General features: G+C 40.2%; 1 protein-coding gene across 1 annotated transcript in view; it reads left to right on the forward strand.

Moving 5' to 3' along the window:
- The first annotated feature begins 2,443 nt into the window (after positions 1 to 2,443).
- Positions 2,444 to 26,152, forward strand: part of SLC17A6 (solute carrier family 17 member 6) — a 29,854-nt gene continuing 6,145 nt past the window's right edge. The window contains exons 1-7 of the mRNA XM_008148964.3: positions 2,444 to 2,529; positions 5,223 to 5,478; positions 7,124 to 7,242; positions 16,496 to 16,610; positions 18,041 to 18,128; positions 18,689 to 18,775; positions 22,239 to 22,381. Of these exons, the coding sequence (XP_008147186.1) occupies positions 2,444 to 2,529; positions 5,223 to 5,478; positions 7,124 to 7,242; positions 16,496 to 16,610; positions 18,041 to 18,128; positions 18,689 to 18,775; positions 22,239 to 22,381 (894 nt within the window). The remainder of the gene's footprint in view (positions 2,530 to 5,222; positions 5,479 to 7,123; positions 7,243 to 16,495; positions 16,611 to 18,040; positions 18,129 to 18,688; positions 18,776 to 22,238; positions 22,382 to 26,152) is intronic.

The following is a 26,152-nucleotide window of genomic DNA, read 5'->3' on the forward strand; positions in this document are numbered from 1 at the left end:
ATGGATTTGTATTGTTTGGTGCCCTGTGAGCTATATATAGTGCAGACTTAGCAATTGGGTGGTTTAGATCTCTAGACATTTGGGGTGCAGTTAGGAGAACCATTTTTTATCACCATCTAAACTTCACATATATTTAACCTCTATTTTTTTGCATAACTTTCCAGAATTTCAAAATCATGGGTGTCCCTAAAATCAATTAGGGACATGTAATGAATTTGGTCACTAATGATTTGGAAAACAGATCATTTGTAAAGCCCCTAGATGAGTCATGTCCTGACTAGCTTGAATCTTTGTTTGGAAGGAGGTAGTTTAATGTTGGGTTGGTTTGTTTTTTTTTCTCTCCTCAGTCTTGATCACCTTTGGGGATATATACTATTTTCAGGCATTCTAGAGGTTTAGAAATATGATTTCTTATTTTATAGAAGATATATATTTAATACATACTTATATGATAACTATCAAATTTATTAATGGTAGATAGTATTAGCTATTTTTGACAATGTTTTTCACTATCCATTCTGTATATTCATATCCATTGTATTATTTGGCCTATTCAGGGAACATTCTTCCATGATTCTGTGTTTAGATTCATACTTCTGAGATTTGGTCTCAGGATTCCTAAGAAAAATTTACTCCCCCTGTTGATTTAAATAAAATCCAAAGATTTCAACCTTGAGAATGTGGTTTAAGGACAAACTGTTTTGTAATCGTTTGCCTGAATTGCATCTAAGAGGATTGTGATTCATGTCAAATGCATTAATAATTAACATCAAGTTAGCATAGTTTTCTTGCTTTACTTACTGAAATAGATTCATTGATGCTCTACCTATATATGTGAAATCAAGTCTTACATGAATTTCTATAATTCTGCTTTAGGAGAAAATGAGACAAAAATCATATTTTAAAGGAATATATGTAATTTTAAATAAATCTTGAAAATAATATCAGTAATTATTTATTGACAAGCACAATGTATGGCCACAAATTTCATCAGTATATTGATATCTCAGTATTGTGCTGTGAATTAAGTGAAGAATCATAAAATTACAAGGAATATATATTAAACACCTGTCTTTTATTTAACCAAGGTCATTGAGGTTGCAGGTATTTTTTTCTTTCTCTCCTTTCCCTTTCTCTCTTTTCTCTCTCCCTCCCACTTCTCCCTCTTCCTTCCTTCCTTCCTTCCTTCCTTCCTTCCTTCCTTCCTTCCTTCCTTCCTTCCTTCTTTCCTTCCTTCCTTCTTTCCTTCTGTTCAGGGGTTAAACCAAAAAGCATGAGCAATATAATTATGCATTTTGTGTACATATGTTTTATATCCAAGGGATCCCAGGTGCCCCCAGAATACCACAAACTTAAGTAAAATACATTGTTATCTTCCTTCCTTACAACAAACAGATTTGTCAGCGTGCTGAGCAAAATGTAGGAGATTAGAACAGTCACTTGTCAATTTTTTATAAAGTCTTCCTCCCTTGCAGCGCCAAATGCACCATTCTCCCTGCAAACTCGGGCGATGATGACATCTTCCACTTGGTCTCCATAGCTTCCATGTCTGACGATCCCCAGAAGGCTTCCTGTTCAGGGCGATCCGCCCAGCTCCCCTAGAAAGTTGGCGATCCGGTCAGCCAAAAGAAGCGTCCCCATTTCCTGGAACTCTGTCCGCGGTGCTGAAATATTCTGACCAGCCGCGCCCCCGAAGGCGCTGCGAAGGCGGCGCAGTCAGCTTGGTTGGAAAAAAAAAAAATCTTCCCTGAAGCTGCCCAAATCAGAACTGTGCGTCTGTTATTTACTCACGTCCTCAAAGAGCAGCGAGCTTTCTCCATCTTAATTCGACTCTACCGCAGAGCAGAGTTGCGCAGGTGTGATGGGAGGAGATCATAGGAAGGAGACAAAACGAATAGCAGCTTTGCTCACCTGAGACCTAAGATGCTCCCATGAGTTTTGGAAGTGCTCTGCTCCTCATAGCAAATACACATATTTTTACAAAATGCTTTTATGTTGCCTTTGTCCTTACACAAGGGTTCTGTGATGTTTCCACCCTTCCGTTTAAAAAGCCAGAAGATTGGACAGCAATAAGGCTTCAGCACCAGGAATTTAAATTGTTTTTCAGTGGACTGACTTCCAGGACAAGAACTCATCAGCGCCCGCCCAAATACCATGCGCCCTTTGCCACCGGAACCTCCCCTTCCAATGAGACTTTCTGATTGTGTCTACCAACTCTCCTATTAGGAAACCCGTGGGTTGCATGCAGCTATTCTGTTGTATTCTGTTCTCACTCTCCCTCCCCTTGCTCACTGGCACTCTTGCTGGAGGCACATCAATACCATTCCGCTGAGAAGAAAAACCCCACAACTACCTTAAGGGGTTAAGACAATATGCGCAATTCTCGCCTTCTATAGCGATCACTATTTAAATCTGGCAAGAGCCGACACCAGTCTTTGCAAGAATGGAATCCGTAAAACAAAGGGTTTTGACCCCCGGAAAAGAGGGGCTAAAGAATCTTGCTGGAAAATCCCTCGGCCAGATCTACAGGTAAGAGGAAAGCAAACCCATATTTGCCTGGGGCTTGGCATGCAAAAATCTGCAGGGCTATTTCCGCAAACCGCGTTGCTTAGGTTGCTTAGAGAGATTGTAATATGATCGGAAAGTATTTTTTTCTTGCTCATTGCTGGAGCGGGGCTGCTCTGGAAACCTGCTTGTTTATTCAGGAATGCTGCACTAAATGAACCTGTCTGCTTTGTGCATGTGTGTGTGATTTTTGTTTCTGTACCTGCAGATTCTCATCCTTTCCTGCCCAGGATTTATCCTCTTTACAATTGAAAAATGACCAGTACCTGTTCAAAAAAACAAAAAACCTTTCTTTTGGTGCTTAGAGTGACACCAAGTTAATTTTTTTTTTATCCAGACAAATGAATAAAAAATACAACCCTTTAAAAATGAATCAAGAAATTCCAAAGAGTAACGCCAAAAAAGAAATTTAGATCTTAGTTTTAAAACCACTTGAGTAGCGAATCCCCCCATGGAATCATCCTTCTTTAAAGAAGGAAGAAGAATCAAAACATATCAATAATTGATAGCGAAAGCAGTTCTTCTCTCTGAACCCAGAACAATGTATATGTATATATTTATTATTTGACCTCTCATAGAAGTCTATTTCTTGTATGGGAAAGGTCACATTACTTATAAGAAAAACCATAGTAATAACCAGTAAAATGACTTTGAAAGTACTGGAAATTTTTTTAAAAATAATTTCATCCTCCCTGTAGTCATTGCACTAATTATGCTGTCAATTCCACCACTTTATAGCCTTTCAAGATGTATAATGACTACACCCTTTCTTAATATGAGCCAAATCAAGAAGAGAGGGCAGAAATGAAAGGATAAACGAGTTCAAGAGAGCGCTCATTTTCACATTTGGGCAACTGAAGCCTTTGGGAATGGATAGGAAATGTAAAGAAATTGACCAATGTGCCTCCCCATTTTCCAAATCTCTTTGGTTCTGGTGGGCTTCATGCAGGCTCGGTCATGCACCTATGCGGCAGTGCATACCGCAAGGGCCCTGCAGTCCCGCAGCTGCCTGGGAAAGAGCTGTTCTTCTCCAGCCCAACTGCCATCAGGTGGGGAGGGCAGGTGCAGAGTTGGACTTTGCAAGATGAGTATAGAAAGCCAATGTGCAATAAGTAAAAATAAAATCTCATTAGTTCCCTTTTCCTCTCCCAGTATATATTGCCCTATGTTCTACAATTGGGATTGGACTTTAGGAATAAGCGTTAACAGAGCCAACAATACGTTTGTGACCTATTTCCAGGTGTTACTTCCAGAATTTGGAAGTATGACTTTTTTTTTCCCCTGGTAGCCTCAAATTGCTTGACAGCCAACTCCCAAGCCATGCATTCTTGGAATTGATATTAAAATTTCATTTGCTTTACCCGTGTGTATGAAAACAATTGTGTCTGGATATATCATTGAAAGGGCACGCATAAAAAGCAATTATATGGTAGATTGGAAATATCTGCCCATTTTAAACGGGGAGGCTCTTTGTTTAAATATTGAGAGTATTCCCCTCAAGGGTCCATGGCGATGTTACTGTTCACATGCTTTTTTTAAAAAGCACAGAAATTTCACAGTTAAATGGTGGACTAGAACAACGTTATGGGCTTTTAGTAAAACCTTTCTGTCGCTCCGCTTTTCCCTCCCCCCTCCCCCCAAGGACAAAAGCCTAAAAGGAATCAGACGGGTGAGATCTGGTGAGATGCTACGCTAATTTAAAAAAAGGAGGAAAAGAAACACAAAACAAAAACTAAATGTGAGACCTTCTACCTGGGTATGGAACATCCTACCAGAGTTGATTTGGGGGCGCGTTTGTATACCTGGGAGTCGCATTTCAAACCTTTGGAAATGGGCCGGTGACATTTTTTTTTTCCGGTGTTGGTAACCGAGATAGTAATGACGCAAGATTGTGAAGAATTAATTATTCATGTTCTGGCAGTAGGAGGCTTAGGTGTCGGCCATATGTTGCGGAGGCCTTTGTTTCCAACTCCAGTAACGAGGAAAAAGATGTGAAACCCGGAGAGAAAACATTGAATTGGCACCGGGGGGCTGGAGGAAGGGGCCCGAGAGAGCGCGGCTCATTCACAGACCGCCGCCGCGCCGCGTGGGCCCGCACGGGAGAGGCCTTAGTCCCTGGAGGCCCGGGGCTCCTTTGTGGGCGGGATCGCGGGGTCCCCATCCTGGAAAGCTTGTCCGGGAAGGAAGGGGTAGGACGGGTGCGGGGCCTCGGCTGGGCCTGCCCGCAGCTGGGCAGCTGGATTAAAAAAAATCCCAGCTGGGTAAAGCACTGCGGCGGGGAGGCGCCCACACAGTTGCTCAGAAGGCGCTCAGAAGGCGCCTTTGGGGTGATCCTCATCAACTGAGAACCCCGCAAAAAAGTTAGGCCCAAGCAAGCGGCCTGTGCACGTGAATCAAGGTGCTGCGGGGGTGTCTCCCGGGGGAAAGGGGGCCTGGAGGCCCGAGGCCAGCGGTGCGAACGTTGAAGAGATGCTGCCGGGGGGAGGGGACTGGCAGAGGCCGGAGAGTCCGGAGCATCCTCATCCCGGAGGGACGGGGAGTGGGCCAGCGCCGCTCCCCTCAGCCCTGCCGGGCCCTGGGAATTGGGGACAGCGGGGCGTCTGGGGTGCCTAACCTGAGGCGTCCTTGCCTCCCCGGCCCCCTGCTCTGCCGCACAGGGTGCTGGAGAAGAAGCAGGAGACCTCCGGGGAGACCATTGAGCTGACGGAGGATGGGAAGCCCCTGGAGGTGCCCGAGAAGAAGGCGCCGCTGTGCGACTGCACGTGCTTCGGCCTGCCGCGTCGCTACATCATCGCCATCATGAGTGGCCTGGGCTTCTGCATCTCCTTCGGCATCCGCTGCAACCTGGGCGTGGCCATCGTGGACATGGTCAACAACAGCACCATCCACCGAGGGGGCAAGGTCATCAAGGAGGTGGGCGACCGCTGGCCGCGGCTGCGCTAAGCCACATCCCCTGTTAGAGCCCGGTTACCCCCCCCCCCCGCCGCCCCCTCACCCCCAATACAGACACTGAATGGGGAAGGCCTGGGTGCCCCCTCGGGCCCTTCTAATACCGCCTTTCCACGGTGGAGCCCTCTGGGATCATCCTCACCTGCCATTGTTGCTCCTGAAGCACGTGGCTTCTGCCCTCTGGGCCTGCCTTTTCTCCCCTGCAAAACGGAAAACCGCGTGTAGCTCACTAGGCTTTTTTTAAAAATTATTTTTATTGATTGATTGATTGATTTTAGCTCACTAGGTTTTTGAGAAGAGTAACTTCATGCAAGAAGTTGGGGCTTAAGTCATGTCCACAGACTCTAAATCGAAGTATTTTTTCTTTTACTCGAAGGAATGAAGCAGCATGTTAGGTATAATTTCCCGCCGAATTCCTCCAAACATTTTTAATAATGAAAATGAAACAAAACCGAGAAATAAATCAACTCAACCTGGCTGGCGCGGGGGAGTGGAGAGGGGATGCCACCCAGGGCATCTTGGGGTCTCTGGAACCCAGTCCTCTGATCTTACAGTGTGTGTTGAGTGACCCCTAGGAAGAGAAGGGTCCATGTCAAGGTCACAGAAACCGGTGGGTCTGTATTTCCAGTTTAGGAATTTGAGCGACCATTCACCAGGCCAGGGTTGGGAGGATTAATTTGGCACTCGCTTTGGAGGGGAAGCGGCGAGCGCTGACCGGCCCTGGGGATTCGGGGAGACCCAGCAAAGTGCGCTTGGTTTCAGAATTTTATTCCAACGGACAAAGGGGGCCCCAGTTGCTCAGGCGCAAGAAGTGCGCTTTCCCCTTTCCACTGCAGGTATCTCGCCCCAGGTTACGTAGGAGTTCACCTGGTGCAGCCGCCCGGGCTGGCGATGGCAGACTTAGGCCCTGACCCTCAGGCACACCCTTCTGGGCTCTCGTGACCACTCCTGAGCAGCACCTCCCTCTCCGCTGACTCCCCAAATCCCCAGGGCTACTCTTAGTCCTTCCTGCCCATGCCTATCCCCGTTTTTTTTTGCTGGGGCCATCCTCCTTCCTAACTCCTCCAACCGACCTCCGCACCTCCCACCCCAAGTTCCCCAAGTTCCTTCCCCAGAATTTCCTGGGTTGGATTCCGTTCTCCAAGCCATTCCACTCCCGCCCACACTGGCTGGCGTCTAATAAATGCGCCCAGGAGGGTCTCTATCCCCAGCGGGCTAACGGAATCTCTCCCTGGGAAGTCCGAATTTCCCAATCTGGAGCCCTAAGCTTTCCTCACTTGGCCGGGAGTTTCCGCCCACCTGACGTGGTTCCCAGAGCAAAGCTAGGGGGTCTAGCTTTTCTATTAATCACGATACGTTTCAAACGAGCACGGGTTCCCAGTTCAAAACGACATTTCCTCTCTATAAGAAGGTATTGGTTCTGTTTTGTTAAGAAACGAAATTAAGTCACCCACACGCCCCGAATGCAGAGAGTGCCTGGGGGATGGGGGCTCTTCGGCTGGAGAACCACTGAAAGTGAACCGCGGCCCAGGCGCTGACTCGATCCTCTCCCTCCACCCCAGTTTTGTAAATTAAATTGTATTTAAAAAAATTTTTCCTACTCTCATAGAAAGCCAAATTCAACTGGGACCCGGAAACCGTGGGGATGATCCACGGTTCCTTCTTTTGGGGCTACATCATCACCCAGATTCCTGGCGGCTACATCGCGTCTCGGCTGGCGGCCAACAGGTAACGCGCCCAGCGGGCCCCGGCTGGGCTCGGGGTCGTGGTGGTGGTGGTACCCAGAGAAGGGCAGCGGAGACTCGGGTGCAGGGAACACCGCCCCGCGGGGGGGTTGGGAACTCCTGGGCCAGGTCTCCTAATTCCCTGGCACCCCCTTCTCGGAGCAGGAATTGCTGGGGGCCTCCTTCCAGAGTAAGGCGCCCTAAAGGATTTGGGGTCTCCGGGGAGGGCGCACGTTGTCGCTTCCTCTGCGCCCTGTCTGAATCCGCCCTTCGCAAAATAGTCGACGTGCCTTAAGGCCTGGAAGGAGCTGCGGCCTGGCGGCGAGCAGACCGAGCTGGGGTGGGGAGGCCAGATGCACGCAGGGGTGGGGCCGTCACGTGCCGCGCTCTCCCCCGCTTGTCCCGCGGGTGCCCCGGCTCCTTTCGGCGCTGACCTCCCGGCAGGGCGGTGGAAAGCCCGGCCGGGGCGCCCGCCCAGATGGGGCTCTAGGTCTGAAGGATTTGTTTCTATGGAGGCAGGCGGGATTTCAGGCTCCGGGGAGGCGGGGAGGGGGGAAGAGTCCACCTGTTAATGAGCTCCGCTGAGCAGCGGCGGGGTGGAGGCGGCGCCACCTGCGGCCTGCGGCGGGGCTGCTGCAGCGTGGTGTCTGCGAGCCCAGGTCTTAGTGTCAGCCCCCAGGACTGCCCCAAGCGCCACCCGGAGAGGCACCCCAAATCCGGGGCATAGGAACTGGTGGGGTGGGGGTTTCAAAGAACACAGCCACCCAAGGGTGAGAGACGGCTTCATTGACTCCACTGTGTGAATTATAACAAATAAAACTAAGTGCTCTTTAAATCTGAATTGTTGAACTGATAAAGAATACTCGCCCTTCCAGGTAATGCTGCACAGAGACCCCAAATAGAGACTTTGGGTCTTTCGTCAGATCCTGTACCTATGACTTCTCCCATCCTGCCCCCCAAAAGATGGCAAGTAATCTAGAATCAGGCACCTCTCTAGTCTGAGCTCCTCTGTTTTTGTAAACTGGTCCCTCTTCATCTCTCAGTGCAATATCCCAGGCCACTTCCAGTACCTTTTTTTACCTACAGTCCCATTCCCAGAGGTGTCTTCCTTCCCAAGATTTCCCAGTTGTTTCCAAGGCCTAGGATCCTTCCTAGGATCCTTCTTGGAAATTTATTTTAGGTTTAATGATTCTAGAGTGAATATTTTGGGGCAATCCTTCAAAATGTTAAGAGGAGAATGCAATAGATTAAGAATAGTGCCCTTTGAATATTGTTTTTACTCTGGCATTACGGATGGCTAGCACTTAGATTAGACCCAACAAGAGACAAACATTCTTTTTTTTTTTTTAAAGGAATCAGTTTAAAATGAAAGGCATTAACTGTGTAGAGGACTCAATTATATAAATGGGATAAATAAAAACATTATATTAGAAAAAGCTGAAACATTACTGGTAATGAACATGTTACATTTTTGGCTTTCATGTCCCTAATATGTTGTGTTTTGAATCTTTCTTTTTTTCCCTATAAAATATTTTCTAAAACAAACTAAACTTCCCCAGAAAGATACTCCAAATACATACATGAAATATTTTCACTTCAGGGGATAAATATACAAAAAATTCACCAAAACCCAACAATGATTCAGGGAACTCAATGTAATGTGAAATGAAAATATAACGGCTGTGCCTGTGTTTTCAGAGTCAAAGCCTCCAGCTTGCCAAATGTTACAATGTTAACATTTTCCTGCCAAGAAAACAGCACCAGGGATGTCCCAGCTTTCCTGGTTGTAAAACTGGGAGGTCAATAAACAGGTTTTTCTGTTAGTTTTTGTCATTGTTGTTGCTTTTTTTTTTTTTTTTTTAAAGCAAGCTCATTGCTATCATTTATGTCATGTTTAGCAAAGAATTGATTAATACTGACTCATGTTCTAATTTATTTGGTACATTTTCCACAAAGGAAATTTTCTGAATTTTAATATTTTTATTTGGATTTGTATACACCTTACCTTTAAATAGGTATTCAAGGGAGAGGAACTTAATATTTTCACACGCAGTGTTTTGTGTTTTACAAGGCTGAGAAAACTAAGTTAAAGTTCATTGTAAAATATTAAGAATCGATGGAAAATCATTGACTAGCTAGGATTTTGAGATCTTTGCCACATTTAAAAAATATAACAAAACATTACAAATATAGTTGAAGCCTCCTGTGAAAGCAGGTTTTAAAAATATGTAACATTTCATTTTCTAATTATAAAATCATTACATACTAAACAAAAATATATAAAAAAGAAATTATAATAAAATTATAAATAATTTCATCACCCAGAGTCACCTATTATTAACATTTTGGTCACTGTCTAATTAGTCTTATACCTGCTACATGGAATTTAATCTTAGAAGGGTTTTGTTTTGTTTTAACACAAAATCTGAGAGATTTTTAGAATTGGGTAGAAAAGTGTATGTGTTCTATTATAGTCACTTTCAAACACAATAAAAACAACACAGCAAGACCAGTTTTCCACCTACAAGTATTGATGCCCATTCAAATAAGATTCTCCCTATAGATCATTTAATAATAGAATAAAATTCCCCTTGGGTGGGATACTGGGGACAGATTCCTTTCCCTCCAGGAATAAAAGAAGCTTGCTTTGGAAAATGTTTGCCATCACTGTGATGGGTGGAACTAGAACAGAGGAACTGAGGTGTGTGGAGACAGCACCTCAAGAGAGAAGGGCTCCTGGTTACACTTCCAGGCAGTTCTCAATGAAAAACAAACAGCAATGATTTGGTGCCTCTATTTTAAGGAGAAGCAAAAGGAGCCCCTCATGGACAGAATACAGGTTCTTGGTTCTTTTTTCTGGTCAAATTCTAAGAATTCTTGCTTTCCAGCTCATGGAGAGGAGGAAATGAGGGAGTCCCGGGAAGAGAAAACTCAATTCCCAAGAGAAAACTCAAAAATGCATCATTTTTTCCCTTTGTCTTTCCTTAAAGGGCATTGTGCATCCTGGTCAGGAGAATTTACTCACCTCCATGGAGGGCCTTAGGATGGGGAATCAAAGAAAGACTCCTCACAAGATCTGTACTATTTTCCCATGAGAACATATTTAACATAGTGATTGAAAGGTGTTGGGGACAATTAGCTTTGCCTTTAAACAATGCAGCATGGAGCGTCCAGTGATCCAGATATTTACAAATGGGAAATGGCTAAGGACTACTTGTACCTTGCATTGAGAGAGTGAGGAGGAACCTTACTGGGAAAATATTTAATGTGAGAAACAACAGGATTTTGCAGTGGGCATAATCAAAGAGGGTCAGAATTACCAAAGGAAGTTTGGCCAACATGACATTTCTAATGGATGATATTATACACACAGATTATTCTTGCCTCTTTATTTAAGGTGGCAATATTACTGAAACCCTACTTAAAAATTGCCCCTAATCTGCTCCTGTCCTCCTGACTTCCCAACCCTGCTTTAGTGTTTTACATAGCACTCACTGCCACTTGCCATTCCAATATTTTACTTACTTTTCTCTTTAATATCCGCCTTTCTCCAATAAAATGTAAGTAAGCTTCATGACAAAGCAAATGATTTTGTCCATGTTGTTTTTACTGCTCTATACCTAACACCTCAGAGAGTGCCTGGCCCACGATAGATCCTTGTTGATAAATAAAATGAACATCACAACAAAACGTTTGTGGCTTAAAAAGAAAAGGATCATGGCATAGTGGTTAGGATATAGGTTCTAAAGCTAACTGTATGAGTTCAGATTCCTAAATATGCTATTTAATAACTGAATGGCATTACACATTGTTTAACCTCTTTGAGCCTCAGTTTCTGTTTCTATAAAAGGGAACTAACCAAAATATCTACCTGATATGGTTATCCTGACAGCTAAATAAGAGAACATGTGTGAAATTCTTACAAGGGTCTGGCACTCAATAATTGTTTGCTGTTGTCATTCATTATTAATAAAATCTTAAATCCAGAGAAGACATTAAAAGAAAAAAGCTCTTATGAACATTCAGCATTACTTGTGTTTAAATTTGCCTTAAGTATTAGTAATGCAAAGGATTATTTTTATTGTAATAAAAATGCCTCTTTTCAGGTCAGATTTCTGCCTTTAAAGTTGTTTTCCTTTACAGACTATTAATATTATTGTTCACTGGAAATGTCATGTCTCATAAATAGCTGTCCTAAAAAATATCTCCAGCCCAGGGTATTGAGAGTGTTAGTACTTCAGTGTGTGCAATGTCTGAATTCTAGCCAGGCATTATAAATGCACTAAGAAATCCACAAGCTGGAAGTTAAACTCTTTGTTGAAAGCTACTATTTTTTTTCTCTTGCCCCATTCTTTATTTAAAGAAGATTCAGTTCCTAGTGTAACATTTTGTCTTTCAGGGTATCTCTTGGGTTTCTAACTTGAATTTTGCTAAAGAAAAATAATTCTTTATTTGAAGAGACTGAGGGTTGCCTATGTCTGTCCCATAGAGTGCACTCCCTGTACCAGAAAGAACCCATAATGAGAGCTGGACAGGACTCATCAAATCCAATCCTCTCATTTTACAGACCAGGAAAGGAAATAGAGAATCAGGGAGTAGGTGATGGGCCCAAGGTCACAGAGAGATTGAGACTAAAACTCAGATGTTCCATAGTACATGACCACAGCCACATCTACTTTGAAATTGAACATCTCTGCCTGATAGTATGGACTTCATCTCAAAGTTCACTTTCAGCAGCAGGCTGAGCCATCTGTTCTCTGGATCAGTGCCTACAATCTATCATGCCCCAAATCCTGGACAGAAATCCATGAATTAGAGAGAGAAGCTTTTAGTGGACCCACGAGATCCTTAGATTTTTTGTGGCAGGAGAAACATACTAGTACAGTATGTGTGTGTGTGTGTGTGTGTGTGTGTGTGTGTGTGTGTGTGTGTGTGTGTACTGGCCCCCGAACTATTTGGCCACAATATGAGTGATTCTGTTCTTCCCTCTACAAAAGGCAATATCCAAACTTGATAACGACTTAAACAAAGAGTGTGATTATCTGGAGAGGAAAACATGGTATTTAGAACTTTTCCTCCCTACTCAGCCCCTGTGGCAATTTGGGCTCCTAGAAGATTGTAGAGGTTCCGGCATGACTGGGAGAGTGGAGTAGTTTAGACCTTTTGTCAAAAAAGAAGGGTTTTCAAATCCTTGGGATTTCAAATGGCCCAATTTAATTCATACTACTAATATAAAAGAGAGAAGAACTTATACTTAAATATGCACAGATTCAAATGGATGGATTTTAAAACTTTATTAGTGTGCATTTGCATTTATAAAAAGGAAATTTGATATGTTTTAAGTAAATATTCTCGCTAACATAATTATGAAAAATTCCCCGGTGATAGTGATTTTCAGAATGAGAGAAACAAAGATACTTTAAACACAACACCTTCATATTTTAAGTTCAAAAAGAAACGATTTTGCTGTAGCTATTCTTTTTCCTTCATAGAAATAAAACAATAAAAGTGTGTTTTATTTATTGGAAATCTTAAGTCTTATTGCCAAACACACATGCAGATACAAATACACCCTATCTGCTTATCTATCATCTATCTATCTATCTATCTATCTATCTATCTATCTGTCTATCATCTATCTATCTCTATCTATCACCTATATATCTATTATCTATCATCTTTTTTCCTCTGTAGTTTTACTTATTTTCTGCAACATTGAAGTAAATTGCAAGCTAGGGTTCCTTAACCTTTCCAGTGAGAAACATTTGCAAATTCCTTTTGTGTGAGAAAATAATTCAGACCATAATCATAAAGCCTGCTGCAAGGGACCACTATCCTGCTATGATGGAAAACAGTCTGTAGTCATTCAGTCTCTTAGGGTCAGAGGTGACTATTTCTATCTCACTCATCTAGCTGCCTTCCCATTGTGGGCCCTATAGGTTAGGTATCTAGGGCAATGCAGAAGAGGCCTTCCTTTTTCCGACAAAAGAAATACCCTTTCCACAAGATGAATAGATGCATGGAGGGGGAGAGGGGTCCTTAAGGGCTTGCAGGTGGTTTGCTGACATGAGCTTCTCTCAGCTTCTCTGGCCTTTCATTTTCCCCTCCTCTCACCCCTTACCAGCTCTAGCTTCCCCTGTGGCCACATCTTACAATGGCAGCCCCTGGAGGGGAGGGAGGAGAGAATCAGGTGGGCAGCTGGTGGAATGATTTCCCCTCTACCATATGCCACTGTGGGGGCTGTCCAATTTCTCTGTCATGAGTGATGAAGTCATTTTTACAACTTAATGATGTACCAAGGGAGCCCGAGGGCTGGTGTGCTCGTGTAGTCCTTATTTAATATGGGAGTGGGGGCATCAGATGTGACAAAGGGAGGTGCCTGAGCACGGATTTGATTAGACTAAATAGATTAAACAGCCTGAATCACTCTATTCCTGCACACGCTCTAGGAGAGGATTAGTGCCACACCTGGGGTGCGGAACACTAGTTCCCTGTTAGTAACAAGCCACTGCCCAAATGGAGATTGATGGATTGATCCCAGGAAAATGAATATAATCCATAGAAGTGACAAGTCACCAGTGCTTCTGTCACCTCTTCCGGGCAAATCCTTGTGGGGTGGGCTTGATATGTGAGGGGGTTTGTGGCTATGGCTCATCAAAAAAGGATATGACTGCGAATCCCACAGCTAACTCACTTTGGAACACACTGAAGGATTATCATCAGGCAGGCTGTGGTGCAGGTTTTCAACAGCAGCTTTTCCTTTTCCCAACATTTCTGTATCAGCGATACTCCATGAGTCTCAATTTTGGTAATCTCTTTAGTAATACAGAGCCTCCTATACTGCACACACACACACACACACACACACACACACACACACAGGCATACACACACATTGCTTTCCTCTCCTTTGTCTTTCGATGTGAAATGGTATTTTCTTTGGGGGGGGGGCGGGTGCAGGGAGACATCTACATTTTTAATGAGCACTCAGCGAATTCTAATGCAGCTGGCTTATAGATGACAGTCTGAAGGAATTCTTTGAAAGGGCTGAATGGAGTGGATGCATAACTCATATAAACACTTTCAAGAATCTTGTAGCATTATGTGGCTTTGGTTCTCTTTATCCTTAAAGCCCTGAGTAGTCAGTTTCACTATTATCAATGATAATAAACAAAGTGGGATGGATCTTCAGAAAGACAGCACACATTGGCCAGCACCCAGACAGCTTACTCATGCGACCAGAACTCCCGTGCTGTTTGTCCTTTCCAACTTCATTCTTTCTGCTGCACAGGTACCACATCCAAACTCCTAGAAAAGTGGGAAGGGATGTTTGCCTCACTGGCCTTTGGGTACATGCACCATTTAACACCAGGTCCAGCAAACGTGCCCCATAGACTCCCTCCTACTCCCTCAGCCCTAAAGGATCCAAGGTGTTCTGGGGATGACACGCAAGAACATTTAGATTGTAGACTTAAGAGAGGTGAAAATCCTTTTAATTCAAAAGAAATAAGTAAGGATTAAAATACTTTTAAAAGCAATTCTTATAATAATTTTAAATCCTTATTTTACAGGACAGGTTCTGGGATTTTTGCATTTGTTTTCTGAAAAAATAAATCCATATTTGGCAGAAGTTTAACATCACTGGGTGTGTGGCATTTTCATGGGAAGAGTTATTTCTAGGAATAGAAAGTTTCTATTTGGTGTCAAACAGTTAGGAAATAAATTATGTTTTGACACAAAAACAAAGATACCTATTCAGTGGACAGAACAGAGGGAAATGGAACAGGACGTTCACCTCCTGAGTCACCCTTTACCTCGCTGGAGAGAAACCTCTGAGGACAGGGGCTATTAGGCGGCATCAAGTACACAAAAGTATTTGGCTCGGTCTAGGTCTATGATTCATGGAAAAGGAGCTTATCTTCTTCAACCCTTCGTAAAGTCATTATTCAAATCTCAGTAGCAGATGAATAATGATCAAGGCTCCTTACAGAAGCTCAAGCCTTCCACAGTTACATTTCAACGTGCCTCTGGAAGAATCTGAGGTTCTCTGAGGCAACAACTTTTGTCTGAGTACTAGTAAAAGGCTCAATGTGTGACTTAAGAAAACTTGCATAGAACACATAGCTAAGCTCATTAGAGATAATACGTCACAAACCTTCCATGCAAGAGGATATTTCTAAAATCACTCAGTTGGGGCATGTTTTTCTTGCTTTAGTATGAATATTAAAAGTGTTTTAAGTGATGAAATGGACTTTTTATTTTATTTTATTTGTAGATGATTAAAAGGCTGAGCGTCATATTTTCATCAATTTTTTCTTGAATTGTAATGTATATGTATGCATCTAGAGATGCTACTCAAACATCATCTCCCCACCTACCCATATGCAAACAAACAAACAAACAAAAAAAAAACAAAAAAACAGAGAAAACTGAGACATAAATATTAATTAATAGTTATTTCGATTATAAAAATATGTGCTGCCCTAGCTGGTTTGGCTCAGTGGATAGAACATCGGCCTGAGGACTGAAGAGTCCTGGGTTCAATTCTGGTCAAGGGCACATGCCCGGGTTGCAGGATCAATCCCCAGTAGGGGGCGTGCAGGAGGGAGCGGTCAATGATTCTCTCTCATCATTGATGTTTCCATCTCTCTCTCCCTCTCCCTTCTGCTCTGAAATCAATAAAAATATTTTAAAAAGCAAAAAACAAAAACAAAAATGTGCTGTGGGATCTGATCATGTGATCTCTTGGGGCATTTACAATATGATATCATTCATAAAATTTTATGAATATACTGATTTAAGGATGTTAAAAATACTTGTATAATGTAAGGCACAGCTCCATTTAGGCATTTATTATTTTTTCAATAGCTCTTCAGTGAGTATCTGCTATATGCCTGGCACATAGTATTGAGGATATAACAGTGTATCTGAAAACACACTCTACCCCTTAAGCAGCTTCCATTGTAGCTGGAGATACAGACCAAAAACATATGCACTGATTCATTAAATATTTGCAATTTGTACGTACATCTGCAAAGACAATAAATACAAGTAAGTATAACTAGTTTTATTAGATCTTTCTTTTATTTCTTGTATTTCTAGCATTTTGAGTTAGTCTACAAATCTGTTTGCAATGGCTTGAGCCAACCAAGTCCAGAATGTATTTTATTCTTTAAGAAAAAACATTCTACTTTAAAATTGTTTGTGATTAACGTAACCAGAGAAAATTAGATCTATTAACTTCTTTTGTTTTTCAGGGTTTTTGGAGCTGCCATACTTCTCACCTCTACTCTGAATATGCTAATCCCATCAGCAGCCAGAGTGCATTATGGATGTGTCATCTTTGTTAGGATATTGCAGGGACTTGTTGAGGTATGGAACTGCAGGATGACAGCATGCTAAGGTTGCCATGTTATTAAGAACCAGCAATCTTTGTCTTGATCTACAAATAAATATGTCTTAGTTGGTTGTGTCTACATCATGTAAAAAATTGAAAAGTTAGGCAATCAGATATTTTGTCTTTAAATGATGATAAATTACAACTGTGACTGCTTACTTCCCCTTCTCTAGAATTGAGTGGTATTAAAGAAATGTTTAGTGACTATTTCACTTTTAAAAAAACAGGTATTTTTTAAATGTGCTGGAATAAAAATTCTTGAGTGTATTCTTTGCTGACCATAACACTGAATTTTGGGAATTTTATACCAAGTCTCTCTATTGGTTTTGAATCATTATTTGAGTTTTCACTAATGCATTTTATTGAATATATTCTTTGGGCATGTAACTCTAGTGACTGACTTTTGCTCTATCAGCTTACTGTCTTTTAAAGAATTGCATTTAAAAATTTGAGGTTGGCCTACCTGTTGCCCCTTCTCTTTCTATGGAGTATGGTGGGATAGATAAGTCAGGTAAGTATGAAGGCACTGAAAACAATCTCCTCTCTCCAAAAACAAGGAAAGATTAATAGCATCGAAATAATAGTAAAGGAGAATTATAGTCGTTCCAGGACCCTCGTTTGGATACCAAATTTCATGGATGAGCAAGTCCTTTAAAATGGTGTAGTCTTTGGGTATAATATTTGCACGGACCTCCTTTGTATTTTATACCATCTCTAAATTAAATATAGTATCTAATACAATGTAAATACTATGTAAATAGTTGTTATACTCTATTGTTTAGGGAATAATAACAAGAAAAACAAGTGTATACATTTTTGGTACAGACACAACCATGGTAGGCCCAACTACATAGTACATGTCAGCAACAAATGTAGCATTTTTCCCCTAAAAATTTCAAGCTGAGATTTGTTGCATCTGCAGATGTAGAATTTGTGGCTGCAGAGGGCTGACTATGCTTTAAGGGTCTTAAGTTCTAGACACTACTTTCAGGAAGTGTGAACTTCAAGGACCTAAGCTTTAACTTCCTTTGTATGGATTCCTTATATTAAGAATCACTGAGTGTAATGCCTCACAGAAAGATCTTCCAAATTTCTCAAACTGTTCAGAATTATATATGAACTGAATAGTGTAAGATCTCTTCATTTTGCCTTGATCAGAAGAAAATTGAGGTAGAAATCAGACTTGAAGGGTGGGGAGAATTTGAACAGGTCGCTAAAAAGAGGCCATGCCTTACCTGGTCTGTGCTGAAAGTTTTATAATGGAATTTCAGGGAATCAGCAAAGTCTCATGAATAGCAACTTCCCCTTGTGCCCATTCTAAGGAAACTGCATCAGAGAAGGGAATGTGCCTATTTTCCAATGACCCTGGATCCTAAATGGTGATATATACCTTCTTCCATCACAGGGTGTCACCTACCCAGCATGTCATGGAATATGGAGCAAATGGGCCCCTCCTCTAGAGAGAAGTAGATTGGCAACCACCTCCTTTTGTGGTAAATACTATGCGCCAATGTAGTTATGGTGGGTGAAAGTTTAGGAACTGTTTGAATAAGATTTTTAAATTAGTAAAGGGCACCTGAAAAACCAATGGGGGAGTGCCTGTGTGTGTACATGAGGAAAGGTTGGGGACCACCATTTCAATTTCTTTAATTCTTATTGGTCTCCTGTATTTCTTCCTGTGCTTTGTTGTGTGTGTGGGTTTTTTTTGTTTTGTTTTGTTTTTTGGCAGCGGGGGGGGGGGTGTTGTTGTTGTTGTTCATCCACATCATCTAGGTTTTCAAGTTTATGAATTATTTTTATTATAGTCTTAAATTTAATTTTTATTGTAGTCTTATTATTTTTAAATCTTTGTTGTGTCTTGGGCAAGTTATATCTACTTGTGTAGTCTTGTATTCTTGGCTAAATATGTAGGCATATATGTGTGCTTGGAAGTGTATGATTGTGAGTGTGCATGTACTCAAGTGTACAAGTGGATATTTGTGTGCGAGTGAATCAAAGAACATGAAATAAAGTCAAGAATTTTTATTGATTTCATTTTTTCCTTCTACTTTAGGTTCCTATGCTGGAGCTGTGATTGCAATGCCTTTAGCTGGCATTCTTGTACAGTATACTGGCTGGTCTTCAGTATTCTACGTCTATGGTATGTTACATTTCAAAACACTAGAGTTCAAGGAAATAAGCTAGAACAATGAGATAGGTCACTAAATGTAACTTCTATGTTTACTTACTTATTTTTCCTCTATTAAGAGTTCTTTCCTTATATTCTGAGAAGATCAAGGAAAATGTTCTACATCTATGGCTTTTCCTACATTGTTATTTATTGTTTTAAAAAGCAAACACATTGCTGATGGAAACCATGTGATGTATGATGTATAGTGCCCTTGATTATGAACAATAAAATTAAGTTAGCTCTTGAGTCAAAGCTGAATAAGAGGAAAGAGCTAGGAAGCCCCCCCTTCTCTTTCTTACTACTGTTTCCTTGATCATTTCTCTGATCGTGCCTTCTCAAGACTGAATAGGGTTAGAGAGCTGGACGGTGATAGTAATGCTAAGGAAACAATTCAATTTCGTGAAGAAATATTAGCAGTCCCTTGCAGCTGTAGCACATTTGAGTCCTCATTTATTTTGCATTAAAGGAGATTAGGCCTCCAAATGGAAATAAAAAGTACCACAAGAAACCCTAAATTCAAACTCCCTTTCTGTTTACTTTGTAACGAGAAGCTGAAAACTTATCAATGAACGTCCCCCTAAGGTCTCTCTCTGAGAGACACTTTTATTATAACGAGGAAAGGAAACACATAAGAAAGCTGGATTCCAACTGATATTGCCACTGATTAGTACCATCTCTGAGCATGAGCACGAGAACCTGGAAGATTAATGGAGCCATGTGGTTGAGCAGAATAGTTATCTGGCTGTTTCCAAATTTGTTGCGATTCATTTCCATTTTGAAATGTTCTCATCAGAGCAAACCCTTATGTTTGTAGAGTGTTATTAAATATACTTTACAGGAGGGGCTCTTAGTCTGGCTCAAAAGCCCTGGATGGCTTTTGCATTTATGAATGCCCTAAATCAGTGGTCTGCAAACTCATTAGTCAACAGAGCCAAATATCAACATTACAACGATTGAAATTTCTTTTGAGAGCCAAATTTTTTAAACTTATTCTAATGCCACTTCTTCAAAATAGACTCGCCCAGGCCGTGGTATTTTGTGGAAGAGCCACACTCAAGGGGCCAAAGAGCCACATGTGGCTTGCGAGCCGCAGTTTGTCGACCATGGCCCTAAATTATAAGCCATGCATGCATTTGTACATTGTTTTTCCTGGAGAGATCATTTTATCAGATTTTAATCTATACCTTTCATTATATTTTCAAGAGTTCATAATTCAAAGAAATTTCAAGCATTTATTTCTAGGGTATAGAGTACAAGTTGGGAGGTTCCATCCATTAAATCCTCTGACATGTACCTAGTCCATTACTTGATTGAAAACATGGTGTGGCTTTAAAGTAAGGAGACTCATTTCCACAAAGCATGTATGAAAATCAGCCACATTATTTCAAGTTATAACTTATTTTATGCTTATCCTTGAATGGTTCAAAGTTTAAATATTAGGTAATCTGAAAATATCCTATCATAATACCTGCTCAGTTGCTGTGTATAACAAAAAAAATGTGGGTCTTTGAGTCACACATTTAATATTGATATTTTAAAACTCAGTAAGATAAGATTTGTGTAATGACTAAGGTTTAAAAAGATAATGCATACAGAGTGGGGCAAAAGTAGATTTACAGTTGTTCTTATGGAAAATAATACACTCATTAATAAATAATAATACCAGGATAAACTATGTTTCAGGTAATTACAACTGTAAACCTTCTTTTGCTCCATCCTGTAAAAAGCAATTAGCTGCATATCTGGCACTTCAGATGCATTCAGAGAGGAGTAATGGCAATTATTTCTAAATCACAAGAGCTCCCATTTATTGAATTCTTATTTTCAGCCCTCCACTGTGCTAGTGGCTTTGTGCATTATCTGCCTTAATTTTTCTTTGCCACAATCTCATAAAAAATGAATTATTATCTAATTTTACAGTGGAGGTTTAGAGAGATTCAGTTCCTGATCAGATTATGTAGCTAATGAGTGACACAGTGAGGATTTGAATCTGGGAGAGCCATATTCCATAACCAGTACACTATATCGGATTTTCACTCTCATGTTTTAGTAATTGAAAGAAGCTTGGCACATCAGAAACTATGGTATTAAGGGACACTGAGAGACTGAGCAAGAAAAAAAGAAAAGGTATATGGGGATCAGGGATTGTTGCCCAAGGGAGAAAGAACAGCCTGAGGCAAGAATGAAATGGCCAGCTGCTGGGAAACAAGAATAAATCACTTGAAATACTTTGTATTATTAATGTGTCCAGATTTATATCACAAAAATAAGGGCGTGTTTAATGGTGAGAGAGATAAATAAAGAAGGGGATGAAAAGAACTTGCAAACAGTTTATTGTACTGAAATTTATAACTTTCATCTGCCCCCAGAAAATGATCAATAGACAATAGCATGTCCTGAAAATAATATGGTATTCAGTCACATAAAGTGGGAAATGTTCCTATAATAATTACAGAAGCCCATTTTTAAATGTACAATAGCCACTCAAGGCTGAAATAATTTTCTATATTTTATTTAATAGTCTGTTTTCTAGATCTGGAAATGCTATCAGAAGAGGTAAAGGAGCATTTCTTTTATCTGGAAATGCAGACCACTCTTGTATATTCAAGACAGGCCAATAACAAAAGGATTAACCTCATAGAATTCTTTGAGGACAGGGATTTTGTCATGTTCCTCATATTTCTGTCCCTTAACAGAGTATCTGGAAAAGTAACTTCTCAATAAATACTTGTTGGATGGGTGAATGTGTTCCAGACCACACCCTTCAATAATTATTGGTTGTGAGTTTCTTGTGTATCAGCATTATTTAAAGAGACAAAGCGGTAAATCCAGGACCACCCTTCAGGAAGATTGAAGTCTGGTAGCAAAAGACAAGAAGAGATGACTAAAGTCAGTTGTAGAAACATAAACTTGAATTCACATTCTATCCTACCTAATAAAAGGGTAATATGCAAATAACCATCACTTCGCTACGCCCATGATTGGGCCGGCGGGAGGCTGGGGGGCAGGACTCAGGTGGCCGATTGGGCTGGCGAGAGTTGCCGTGGGAGCAGCGGCGGCGTCCAGTCCCACCCCTCAGTTATCTTGGTCGGAGAGGCATAGGCACCCAGGTCCGTCCTATCACTGAGGGACCTGGGTGGTGGCGGCGCCCCAATCACGGATGGCAGTGTGGGGCCCGGCAGCTCCCGCCCCACACTGCCGCCACTGCTGGGGTCCAAGCCCCCACCCTGAAAGAAGGCGGAAGGAAAACTGGTGCTAGTAGCCAGGTGAAGGAAGGTCTATTGCACGATTCTTCGTGCAAAGGGCCTCTAGTAGAATATGATTGTCATGAGATTTTTTTTTTTTTTGTAGTGTTATTTCAGCAAATGACTGTTAAATGGAAGTATTTATAATGGTTTTCTTTGACTTGCTCCTTTTGAACTCTTGCTTGCAGGAAGTTTTGGGATGGTCTGGTACATGTTTTGGCTTTTGGTGTCTTATGAGAGTCCTGCAAAGCATCCTACTATTACAGATGAAGAACGTAGGTACATAGAAGAAAGCATTGGAGAGAGTGCAAATCTTTTAGGTGCAATGGAAGTAAGAATTTTATTATGGTGTATATTTCTATTCCTATTCTCCATCTCATCTCCCTTCAACCAACCAAATTATTTTATGAGTCCCTATTCAACAAAACTAATTTGGTATCAATCATGAATATTTTCTTTACTTCATCCATATTCCCTGAAATACTTGGGAATTATTGCTATAATTTTTTTTCTTTATCTTTAAGTATTTTCAAATTTGCCCTGTGTTATAGCTATGACTATAAACCTAAGTGAGTTTTTAAAAGCAGCTTAATATGGTCCATAATTTAAACAAATTCAACCAATAGTTAATTTTAGATTGTAGGAAATGCCAAATCACCTAATACAGTCATGGAAAAGGAGATTTTTTTGTTCATTAAATAGTCTAAATGTAGGTTTCATACATATGTATTTATATTACATGTGGTTTAGTAAATCATAAAGCATTAGAATGCTGATAACAGATAGCTGATGTGAAAATATTCTTAACATAATCCTTTTATAGATATAATCCATTTTCAGGATCATTGTTATGGAGATCATTATATAGATAATGTTGTAAAGCCCTTTTCCTGATCATGATTTGGCTTCTTGGACAGGATCTGCCTATAGAGAGTGAAATGAAGTTATATGTCAATAATGCAACTATTTTAGTACATGTGACATTAATAATTCATAAATAGTAAGTAGTAGATAGCCATATGATACTATGATCTAGTAAACTAAAAGTCATGTATTTAGACAGGTTTAGTAATTCAGCATTTAATCAGTAACTCAACTTCCTTATGCTGAGTGGGAAGGTAACATTCTCTGGCTGAGGAACCAATGCCCCTTATACATTATGTTTCTCCTCCCCACATTCGAATTGTATATTATTCTAGCTCTGCTTCTCTACTTCATTTGTTAGAGAAGGCCTGTCTTTGACATCTCATTCTAGGTAAAAGGTTGGTCGCCCATTGTTACTAAGGACATGCATCTTGACCTTTAATGAATAAGAAAAATTCCATGTTGGATATTATCCAGAAGTTAAACTTCAATACTTAAAAATAGTCCTTACATAGCTGTTCCATGAGCTGAGTAGACTGACATTTAAAACTTTCCCCTTCCTGTTTCATTCTGTAAATGGATTGATAATTTCTTTCTAGAGATGGCTACTCAAAAGATAGGAGGTTATGTGGGGGTGGGTGGGTGTTGGCAGTGTGCTCTGGTGCCTACCAGCCACAGTTGCTGTGAGCAGAAGCTAAAAGTAGGTTGATTCGAGCTGAGTTCAGAATTTAGCTTTAATTTCTGCCCAAAACAACCTGATCAGCCTGTGTCTTCACTAGTTAAATGTGCTTCTTTTAATTACCAGTTCTTAAGATACTGTGTGTCTAGATCAGGCATAAATTTTCTGAAATAACCCCAAAAGAACAGCCAGATTCATAAAAGAGCATAATCTCAAAATTCCCATTTTCTATAACTTATTGCTTTTCTAAACATAATTTTTTATGACTTATTGATATTTTATACTTTAGCTTCAAGGTAAATTATTCAAAATGAGATCAGGTGGTGATAGAACATATATTTTATTTTGAACTTTTTTATTGTGAATGAATTTAATATACAAGAACAGCCATATACCCACTGCATACTTGCAACAGTTGTTAACATCTTGTCTTACTTATTTCAGTTTTTTCGCTGAATAATTTCAAAGTAAATGAGCTATCATAAACCTTTATTCATGAATATCAAACATGTATCTCTAGAAAATAATAATATTCTCCTTCAGAATCTAAGTACTAGTATCATACTTAACACAATTAAAAATAATTTCCTAACATTATTTAATACCTAGATATTTAAATTCCTAATATCCAGTGCAAATTCTAATACCTAGACTATATTCATACGTCTTTTATAGCTATTTATTTTGAGTATGGATCCAATTAAAGATCACACACATTGCAGCTGACTATAATGTTTCTTAAATCTCTCTTAAAAATAATTAAATATAACATATATACAGAAAAATATTAACAAAATCATAAGCAAATAGCTTGCTAAATTTTAATAAACTAAATACACCTGTGTAGCTGTAGAATGTTATCAGAATACCATAAACTCTCCTACAGTCCCCAACAATGTTTCAAGGTATGAAATTAGATACTTTTCTCTTATGTTTGATGAAGTGTTTTGCAACCTGAAGAATAAAGTCCTTCAGGGTCCTGATGTAAATAAAAGAAATATCAGTCGAGCAAGAAAAAGTTATTTACTTCTAATAATATTCTAAAATTATTTCTTATACAAATATCTATAATGCAGACATTCCTTATTCAGCCATTTTTATTATCAGTGAATAAGTATACTCATCTGGCACCATTTTTCCAGAACATATTGAAGGAGAAAAAAAAACACACACACAAAAAAAACCCTGCACTTTTTGAACCCATCTATAATGCTGACACTTAACATTTTTATCCAAAGCCATAGAACTCATTATATATTATTAGGATGGGCTTTTGTGTTGTTTTGATTCTGTTTTTATATTATATATTATATTTGTGATCACCACAGTATAGCATTCTACTATATTGCTTTTAAAATGAACTTTAAAAGGATTCATTAGAATCACAATCAATAATAGCAATAATGGGATTCTACATCCAGAAATAATTACTAAATCTGTGTAAAAGCATGTTTGCCTCCTCTTTCTTAAATTTTAAATTTTTATTAAATGTATTGGGATGCCATAAAATTATACAGGTTTCAAGTGTACAATTCTATATTGCATTGCTTACCACCCAAAGTCAAATCTCCTTTGGTCATCATACACTCCATTCCCTCTACCCCTCCTCACCCTTCTTTCCTCATAGACATAGACAATAGTAACCACCATACTATTGTCTGTGTCTACGAGTTTTTGTTTGTCTTGTTTGTTGCTTTCAGTTTTATATCCCACTGTTGAGTGCCTCCTCTTTTACTCATTTGGTCAGGTCAAGGATCCCAAGCTAGAATTAAACACAATTATTTTAGTCTATTGATTCTTCACCAAACAGTATTTTGGTGTTCAAAGTAAAGTAATTGAAAAGTGTTTGGAAATATGAGAGACTATGGTGTAAAAATTAGTTTTGGGGGAGGATACTTGTACATTTGGGCAAACACAGAATCATTAAGCATAATGGATGCAATTTTTAATGGGTATTATAAGCAAAGCCAATCATATTTAGGTTGTTAATTTTGAATGTCTTGAGTATCATAAATAACTACAGTCATGTGTCAGTTAATGACTGGATACATTTTGAGAAAAATGATATTAGGTGATTTAGTTGTTGTGCAAACATCATAGAGTGCACTTACACAAACTTAGATGGCATAGCCTACTACTGTAATTGTATGTGCTATGTTTTTCTTATTAATCCTTACCCAAAGAGATTTTTATTGACTTTTGAGGGAGGGTGGGAGAGAGAGAGAGAGAGAGAGAGAGAGAGAGAGAGAGAGAGAAATCACATGTGCACATATGCCCTGACAGAAGATGAAACATGCAATCTGGGTATGTGCCCTGATTGAAAATTGAACCTGTAACCTTTTGGTGTATAGGATGATGCTCCAACCAACTGAGCCACTCATCCAGGGATATGCTATACTTTTATATGACTATCAGTGCAGTAGGTTTGTTTATACCAGCATCTCTGTAAACATGCGAGTAATGTGTTGGGCTCCGGTGTCACTAGGCAGTAGGAATTTTTTTTAGCACTATTATAATCTTATAAGACCACATAGTATATGTGATAAACCACTGACCAAA

The sequence above is a fragment of the Eptesicus fuscus genome, chromosome 13 (assembly GCF_027574615.1).
Source record: "Eptesicus fuscus isolate TK198812 chromosome 13, DD_ASM_mEF_20220401, whole genome shotgun sequence".
NCBI classification, from domain to species: Eukaryota; Metazoa; Chordata; class Mammalia; order Chiroptera; family Vespertilionidae; genus Eptesicus; species Eptesicus fuscus.